The following is a 9,889-nucleotide window of genomic DNA, read 5'->3' as shown; positions in this document are numbered from 1 at the left end:
TGATTGCCAAAAGGAATATAAACCAATGGCCCTACCACTTCAATTTTTTTATCTATCAAACCGTCTATAGAAAGAGGTTAGCTGCTATTAAACGCTTTAGATTAGTTCTGGTTATCATACTGATTCAAAATGACATTTAAATACACACAAGCAAATATTATTATATACTGTTTTAAAATTACAGAACAAGAATCCAATCCCACAAAAAGAAAAGACTACAACCATTATGATGTTGCACCAAGAATACAAATTCCAATTAGTTACAAGCTTGAAGATTCAACTTCTGTGTTGAACTATATCTTCCTAAAATTTGGTCGAGAAAAAATAAACTTTTATCAATTGATAAATTTGGTAAAATTCTGAATATTTTTATCTGTAATTTGGTAATAAGTATGTGTATGCAATGGCTTTTTTTTTTTTGCTTCTTGTATGAATACTTTGATTATCCTTTTCTGATTAAGTAAAGTACGTAGTAGCATCTTCCACTTTCTGAACGCAAGAATTATTTACCATCTAAATAATGTGTTGGACCTGCACTTTTTGCTCTTCATCTATTGCACCTGCAATGATAGATCTTCAGTATAGTGGCACTATGAGCTCCCTCTCGTTTTATAAGTATTGAAATCATATGAACATTACCTGAACCTCCGGTATAAGGTTATGGCAAGAATTGTCACAAGGATATGCACAGTCAATCTCCTTGGTTACCCTTCTGCCAAAGTACCAATCACCAACTGCTTCTGCAATTGCCTGGAAAAGGCAGTGCATATTTTACAAGTTGAAGTACATTTCCGAGTAAATGCATCACAATGAACTGTTTATTGGCATATGTTTTATAGAATTTATGGTAAGCTGCATTACCTTATTGTGTATTCTTGGGGAATCAACGGCAAACCATGTATCTTGTGACTCGCTTTGGCAATGAGCGAAGCATGAATTTATGAACATTCCGCCACGTCTTGAATAATTGAATAATCTCAAAGCTAGAAGCATGTCACGCCTGAAACCTGAGAAAAATAAAACATTACTACTGGGGGATGTAGAGCTGACCAAATGGAAATTTATGTTTAAATAGCAATCACTAAAACAAAGATTTAAATACCTTGCAGTACATCTATCTGGTTTGTGTTACATGCTGCTGGATTAAGCTTGCAGTGATTCCAGTGTCCGCGCAAATCAGCAGAAGGTGGAACCAATATATGATGAAACTGTTACACATTTTGAATCACACTCTTAATATACTCTATAGCAACTAGATCAACAAAATGGATGTAAATGTCTCAGATCAATGAAAACAGAGGAAATTTACTTGATATACATCATATGCTGAGTTCAAAATGAAATAAGGTGTCGTAATATACTTCAAGGCATACTGTGGGAAGAAACACTGCAGAACAACAAAGTAAAATGTAAACAATGCAATATACAAATGAGGTCACGCCGTGCTGAGCTAATAATACATTTGAATGGAAAATTCATACCAGGTCCGGAAAGATAAGGGATTTGGTGCAGTTTTGATTCAGATTTTGTTCTATCCCCTGTAATACATTTCTCGTATGTGAATATGAAAATTTCAATTCAAGAAACACAGTGAAGATTATATGCTTAACAATAGAGCTTTGTAAAATGAAGCTTTACCTGTAGTTCAACAAGTGCTTTGTAGAAGAATCTCATAGTATGGTTAAAACTTATGTCTCTTCTGTAAAGTTATAGGGGTAATAAAGGGGATTAAGTAACATTTCAAGCAAGAGATGAAATTAATACTTCAGAGCACAGCTAAATTTTATGAGAGAAACTCTTACTCATCCAAGAAAAATCCAGCGTCGCTCAAGCATTTCACACTGGCATTCCTTGGTAAAATCTTCGCGAAGTTGTCGCAATGCACAAAGGTTGCTAAGCCCCCAGCAGAGCAACCTGAAAGCAAAGCCTGAAGAAGAAATTGAGTCAATGGTTCAAGCTCACATCAAATTAACATGGACAGCATTGTATCATTAGTTCATACCTTTCTAGCATTTGCCAATCCTTTAGGTAGAAGATCACGAATGATTGCATCCCAAATTTTTTGTCCTCTGAAATAAAGTAATGACGTCTGTCATTCATTTACACCAATGAATTAGTTAAAATTGAGCACAAAAGCTAGTCTTTCCCCTGGAAAGTGGAAAGCAGGATAAAACAAGAAATAATTATAACTGCCTCCCTCACTTGCGATTTGATATACAATGCCAATGACACTACGTTAACAAAAAAAATAATATAAATCACTTGAAAATGCAATGCTATTGAACTTCTTTTATCAATGTATTAACTCATTTTACACTATCAAAAATCATATACTTCATCGTCCATTATCATGATAAAATTTGAGATAAATCATATTTATTGTTTATAGCATATTTGTTGATAAATAGACTTCATTTATTGCTCATTCATTATTGTGTTTAGGGTTATTTGAGTGCTTAAAACATTTGAGTTGTCCAAAATTCTTCGGTTTAGACCAATGGGATCTTACCAATTAAAGAGCAGGAATGTATAAGAGAAAGAAAATTCGGGTGAGAAAGTTACCCCGTTGTCAAACTTGGCATTTCCGGCAAACGATCCTCCATCACAATATCTAATTTTTACTCGATTCCAGTTGTAGAAATCTGATTCATAATCAGAATTTTTGTTAGTACATTTAATGAGGAGAAGATAACAGAATTTAATAGATTGACATGTGCATTGTTGTCCATATATATAGAGCAGAGCAGTTGAGATATAAAGGTGAAGAGAAAACATTTTGTCATCTTCCAATATGAAACATGGTAGGTTCTCTATACCAGCAGGCCATATAGATCGATAAAATTAGAGAAGATCCATGTGACTTACTCAGCCATTGACATTTTTTATGTCTACTTCTGGAAGGAACATTTCTTATGTCAAAGATTCTATAAAATGAACAATCTAAATGAACTGTGCTGAAATAGAAATGTCACCTACTCCACTTCAAAGAGAACTATTAAAAAAGTTAAGAACATGGAAGGTCAGGTCAGGTCACGATTGTCATTACAAGTCTCAAGGGTCAAGGCTGTCAAAAAGACTAAGAGTGGCAGAAGCTAAATCTGTGCAACAAGCCATAGCTGTCTGTCCGCTAGTGCTTTTGGGTTGAAGTATTATTAATCACGTGAAAGGGACAATAAAGGATGATAGGAACATGAACATGTCACGAGAACTCATTAGATTTCCGGTGTTCGAGGACATTGATGTCCAGTAATTCAAATACCAGATCTGCTACAGTGCTACATGCAAAAAGTGTAATCAATAATAGTATGTTGAGTTGTGAAAAGGCGCGAGAAAAACTTGTTTTTCTCAGTCAGTTTTAACTTAACAGAATCTGGTAAAAGAGGACGTGGAAAAAGAGTTAACGCTGTAAGTCTGGAGTCACATAGTCAAAACGTAAACTCTGTCAATAGTTACAGTCGACACTGTACACGAGTAAGTAATGTCATTATAGAGGCAGGTAAAAATCCTCAATTATATGGATCGTATAAGATTCTCATTTAATGGTCAATATCAATTATTATACCCATTTACTTGGCGAAATTGGAGCCAAAATAAAGGGAAAAAGTCACAAAACTTCCCGTGTGTTTTGTTAATACATCTCATATATTAAAGTGCGAAAAAATAAAATATTTAATTATTTCAATATCAACAATTATATAAGCAGAAGAGGTGAATATAGTTAAAATCATAAAAAATTAATCAAACATTCATTGAAATTTTGTTTCTTTTAATCTTTTCTATCAATAAATTGTAATTGTAACAAATAACATTAAGATTACTGTAATAAAAATTATATGTTTTTGCTATGTCCATATATGTAAAACACATGATTAGAACTAACCATATGACCTTATTTTATAGTTTTCCATATGACTTTTTTTCAGCAATCAAAATTGAGAAGGATAAACGGTTTCTCAAGATATTTTCCGATTCTAAGGTGGGACATGTTAAGGAGTGAATGGGGGCTGATGATCCCTCTAAAAAATTGACAAATTAATTATAAACACCCCCACTTGTTTTCTGTTATGGTTTTTTTAATTTTTTTTTCTGATAACTAGAATATGTGAGCCAGCTTAACTAATATCTGGGGTCCATTGGATACTCTATCAGTCCAAACTCAAAGGACCAGATAAGTTAAAATATTATTGTAATAATTGGTTCCAAAGTTTGAACCTATAAACTTAAGGAATAGAACAAATATTTTTTATCGCGAAGCCAACCCCTCCGGGTTAAACAACTTATTTAACTAACCTAGACTAGAATTCTATTAAATTACTTATGTTACCCCCTGAAATATAACATTCAAATGCAGAATTTAAACTCACCAGGTTATACAGTTGAATAAATACAAAACAATCCACATTAAGCGTTAATTATTTAATTTTGATAATATTATAGTAATAAAACTTATAAAGTACCTGGATTGAGAGAGGCATTGTTGCTTAGGATTCCAGAAAAGGCCTCCCATTTGGTCATGTAGCGTGTTGATCCACGGCGCGTTTTGGCTCTCTCTAAACATGATGGAATATCATTACACCACCCACCACCCTGATCACGTAGATCATCATAAATTAAAAAACTCACCAACTCACTAAATTCATTTATTCTGTTGTCATTGCCCATAAATTTTTCCTTGCACTTAAAGTTTGATGTAGATGGATTATTCCCATGTTCCTGTCACTTATAATTAATTTTGTTATCTGGGAACATTCGGCTGTGGATATAGATAATTGCATGATCCTTCAAGGTTACGTCTGCGCGTGGAGGACCCATGAAGTTACAACATCAAATCAAACACAAGTCATCTCACTACTTCGAAATAAATGTCTTTTTTCAATTGAAAGTGCTTTCAAAATGAAAGTCGTTTATGTGAAAAAAAATGTAATAAAATTATGTTAGAACTATTTTAAAAAGGGGTTATTCCTATTAGCAATTAAGAAATAAAACCTCTTAAATAATACAATACCTTAAAATTATCAGTTAGATAAGAGTTTTGGTGATTATCTCTATTAATAATTGATAAATGATTACTCAGAATCTCTTAAAAAAATACATCTAAATAATTTCCGGAGACCTTAGAACTATTGATCAGATATAAGTTTTATTGACTATTCTTATTAACAATTGAGAAGAGAATCAAACTCATGACCTTTTGAATAATAAATTCAAGAGTCTTTATCAAATTGTTCAACCATCCGATAATAATTTACTCTTATAACTTTTTATTAATTGATCATATAAACCTAGATATGTCGTAATCAACCTTTCATTTTTAAAAGAATTAATAAAAAAAAAGACCAAGTTGATTAACGCATATATCTGGAAAGTCCGGTAACAAATAAAATAATCAGGATTTATCTCATAGAATTTCGGGCTGATTCGAACCGAAGTCCTAAATTTTCACCGGAAATTAAAATATGAACAAATAATGAAACCGTGAGCAAATATTTCACTTGATGTTTGGCCTATTATAGACCACCAAATCGGCAGCGCACACAATAAAGCGAACGGCAAGTAAAGCAAGTTGCAAAAGTAAAAAATACACGAGACACTAGAAAATAAAGCGGCAACGATATCGTATTGGTTTCAGAAACAACCAATCATTCAGCAGCGACCATCGAACCAATAGAAGGACCACAATCGTTCTGAATTCTGATCCAAAATACTCAGTTACCATTTGGCAAAATGCAGTCATGTTTTTTGTTATTGCTGTTCTCTTCAACTTTTTAATTATTATTTACTAGCAAAAATTCAATTTGAAATGATTAAAAAGTTAAAAAAAAGTATAATTAGATGTTTCTTTTTTTGTTATTAAATAAATTAATTACCTCAAATTGTAGCAACCAGTTGCGCTCTCCAGCACCGAATCCTTTGTGCAGATGATAGGCCGGTAAACTGCCGTCCAAACAAACTGACCAAAACAAAATGATAATTCATTATTTATTGCATTACTTTTTAAAGTTGATTTTCTTTCCAAAAAAAAAATAATAATAATTGTGATTGAGAAAGCCGCTTACAGGCACCAAGAGCTGAAGCGTTTTGAACCAGAGTCATGCCCACGAGAAGGGGATGCGGACGCTCGTCCAACTCCGAGTAAACGCCCCATGGCGCTGAGGTTAGTAGAACTAGTAGTACTAGTACTAATATCTCTACTGCTGCATTCAACTTCATTGTCGTTTCAACGATCTCGGTTAACTTTCATCCAAATGTAGAGGAACGGAATATAATCAAATCGAAAATGAAATTTTAAGAAAAAACAGATCAGTGAAGTTGCCGAACAGTTGTAGGTGAACAAAACGGTGCGTTTTGGATATAGTGAAGATATACAATGCAAAGCAAAGCAAAGGTTTCTGTACATTAACGTGAAGAAGAGGGAAACAGAGAAGTTGGTGGTGGTGGCTTAGCGTTGTCTTATTGGGGAGCGAAAGTGAGATGGGATGGCAAACGACATGCGTATAAATAGTCTTAAGAAAAGAAAAACGAGTTAAGAATTTGAAAATTTTGTTTTGTGGGTGTGGGTGTGGGGTCCACTGGCTGACAACTGGTGATGGTGGTAACTAACCTAATCTGGCAATCTGGTTACGGTTTGTGAAATGTGATGGAGGTTTAGTTTGGTTTGATTTATCTGAGCTCGGTGGATAAAAATGTCTACAGTGCTGGTGATTGTTACTTGTTAGGTTGTTAATCACTTCTGGGTCTGTTTTATGGTAGGTCTTCAGTTGAATTATACGCCCAACTTGTCACTTGTCCGCGAGTGGCCGCTAAAGCTCAACTAAATTAATTTCAATGGTCACTGTTAAGTGTTAATCACAATTATTTGTTCTTGGGCCCAAACGTCGATGGTACTGTATTATAGTTTTTTATTTTCTATTTTTTTAATAAAAATTATTGCTAAAAATTGATATTATAAAGGTATTTGATGAAAGGATTATTACGTGCCCTATAAAACCAGACATGGAATTAACATAAAATAAAGATTTTATTTAGAAAGGAAACCAATATTCTATGGTTTTTTTTTTTTTTTTTTTTTTTCTGATTTTAATTCACTTACTGCTTTTATTCTATCTAAACATAGAAAAAAATCCAAATAAAAATCAATTAATATCAATTAATATCAATATTTTAATCTAATTTATTTAAATTATCGAAATAAATTCAATAATAATTAATAAATAAATACTTAAAAAGAAAACTTCTAAAATCACATTTACTGTCGGCACTGCTAGTTTCATTCCTTAATGGAGTTTGGAAGCATATAAGGAGTGACAGATTGAATCCAGCTATCAAAAGTTTAAAAAAGAAGTGAATTCTGCAAATGTAGCTCAATAAAAATAAGATTTTTCAATGGAGCCTAAAAAGCATTATTATCTTACCATTTTTAACCAAGTAAAATTCTCCTTATTTTGGGTCTTATATTTTCTATATGAAACCACAAAATCTGATAAACATAACAAATTTTATCATAGTAGCGGGACGAAACACGATTCTTTTAAAAATAATAATAATAATAATTATGGTAATTTATAAATTTGAAAATGATTTTAAAAATGATTAGGTTGATGCCAATTCTGGATGTCAACAGCCCACGTGAGTTGCATGTGGGTTATTCATGTGGAATGTAATCAACATGGAGAAACTAATTAAATAAATTTCCTCTTTACAAGATATTAATTTCCAATAAGTTGGCAAGCTGATTGTTTAATAGGTGTCGTGTCTCACTGTTTCAGTCCCATGATAATTAAATTAAATTGGTAACGTCTTTGAGAAATATTAATGCATTTTAGGGCCTCGTTTTTTATGGGCCTAGAAAATGCAATCGCCAGTATTTCCTTGTAACCCAAAACGCCATCAAGACGGCTAAAGGCCCATAGTCTACATTTCAGGCTCTCTTTACTTGTGCCACCCCACCACCTATTAACTAACTATATAGCCGGTAACAACATCTCTAATTGTGCTTTTTATTTTGAAGAGCATCTTTCATATAAATAAAAAGTATCTTCATTAATTTTTAAATAAAAGAACATAATTTTTATCAAAATCTAATAGACTCTTTAAATTTAATGAAGATGCTCTTTATTTTTAAGAAAAAGACTTAATGGGAGACATAATTAATAAATAAAATGTAAAGGAACTTGTAGTTTATTAATTAAAATTAGGATAGAGAGTGAAATTTGACTCTCTAAATGTGGAGAGTCAAACTCATTCTCTAATTTATATTTTAAAGATAAAGAGTTTGTTGGACTCTTGTTTTTATGGATAAACTCTTTATAATAAAGAATTTATCCATAAAAACAAAAGTCCAATAGACTCTTTATTCTTTAAATATAAATTAAAAAGTGAGTTTGACTCTCCACATTTAGAGAGTCAAATTTCACTTTCTATCCTAATTTTAAATAATAAATTGCAAGTTTCTATACATTTTATTTATGATTTATCTCTTCTATTAAGTTTTCTTCTTGAAGAAACATATTTTCTCTCCTAAAATTTAAAGAGTCTATTGGATTTGAATAAAAATTTTGTTCTTTATATTTAAAAATCAATGAAAATACTCTTTATTTATATGAAAGATACTCTTTAAAATAAAGAGCACAATTGGTACTCTTTATTTTAAAGAACACATTTCACATAAATAAAGAGCATTTTCATTAATTTTTAAATATAAAGAACAAAATTTGTATTTAAATCCAATGGATTCTTTAAATTAGACTTAATAAATAGGAGAAAGACTTAATAGGAGAGAAAATTAATAATAAACTGTATAGAAACTTATAATTTATTAAATAAAATTAGGATAGATAGTGAAATTTGACTCTCTAGATATAGAGAGTCAAACTCACTCTTTAATTTATATTTAAAGAACAAAGAGTCTATTGAACTCTTGTTTTTATGAACAAACTCTTTATAATAAAGAGTTTGAGTTATATAAAGAGTCATTTAGAGATGCTTTAATTCTTTTGAGTACGTGTGCATTGATACGTTAAATTTTGTATTTGTCCAAAAAAAAAAAAAAAAAAATCATACAAAGTTTCAAAAAAAAAAAAAAAAACACATTAATTTAAAGAAAGAGTTTGGTTTAGCACGTAGTGATTCGATATGACTCTTGGATGTATTACTCAAGAAGTTCTGAATTTGAGTTTCTCCTCAGTTGCTCATAGGGAGGGGTAACAACTAGAATTCTTACCTAACCAGTAGTTCCAGGGTCTTGGAGGATTAGTTGGAGTGTGCATAAGCTAGTCTGGACACCCCAACCATCAAATATATATATTGTTGTGTATGATTTTTCCTTCAAGTTCATAGAATTACGAGGTTATAGCTTGACCCAGAATCAGTCTGACTCTACAGATTGTTCAACCCAGCATAAGCTCATCGAGTTATAGCTCGACCTAGCACAAGCTAGTCGCGACCAATCCTTACAGCTATTCAACTAATTTAGAAATAACTTCAGAAGCTGAATATCTCGGAAAGGATCAGATCGACAACAATCTTTGTGCAATCACAACACTCAATCGCGAGAATATCGGAGTTGCATTTCAAATTTAATTGTAATCCCTTTATTTTTGCTCTTTCCTTTATACAAAATTTGTATATAAACCCCTTCCAACGATGAGAAAGGGGTTAACAATTTTCTCTAGGACTGTTATTGTAAGCTCTCATAGCAAATACAAAAACAGTGGACGTAGGCTCAAGAGTTTAACTCGCCAAACCACTTTAAAAACCTCTTTGTCATTCTCTTTACTGCATTTAATTATTAATTCATTGCTAGTTACCCGTAATCACGCACACACCAGTTCCAATCCCCTCAAGGTCGATCAGATAACTCTAGTTGGCATATTTTTGAATCAACATTTTG

General features: G+C 32.0%; 1 protein-coding gene across 1 annotated transcript; it reads right to left on the bottom strand.

Moving 5' to 3' along the window:
• Positions 1-397: 397 nt before the first annotated feature.
• LOC116139552 (pectin acetylesterase 9) lies at positions 398-6,467 on the bottom strand. The gene is made up of 13 exons (XM_031425215.1): positions 6,057-6,467; positions 5,868-5,950; positions 4,458-4,587; positions 2,563-2,642; positions 2,003-2,089; positions 1,803-1,927; positions 1,639-1,699; positions 1,482-1,538; positions 1,310-1,387; positions 1,103-1,208; positions 862-1,007; positions 640-750; positions 398-560 (listed from the first exon to the last, which is right to left on the bottom strand). The coding sequence occupies exons 1-13, from the start codon at positions 6,208-6,210 to the stop codon at positions 552-554; spliced, it is 1,227 nt and encodes a 408-aa protein (XP_031281075.1). The 5' UTR covers positions 6,211-6,467; the 3' UTR covers positions 398-551.
• Between the last annotated feature and the right edge of the window lie 3,422 nt (positions 6,468-9,889).

Source organism: Pistacia vera, unplaced genomic scaffold (genome assembly GCF_008641045.1).
Source record: "Pistacia vera cultivar Batoury unplaced genomic scaffold, PisVer_v2 Contig352, whole genome shotgun sequence".
Classification (NCBI taxonomy): Eukaryota; Viridiplantae; Streptophyta; class Magnoliopsida; order Sapindales; family Anacardiaceae; genus Pistacia; species Pistacia vera.
The sequence above is the reverse complement of the archived record's forward strand: the minus strand, read 5'-3'. Positions and strand labels throughout refer to the sequence as shown.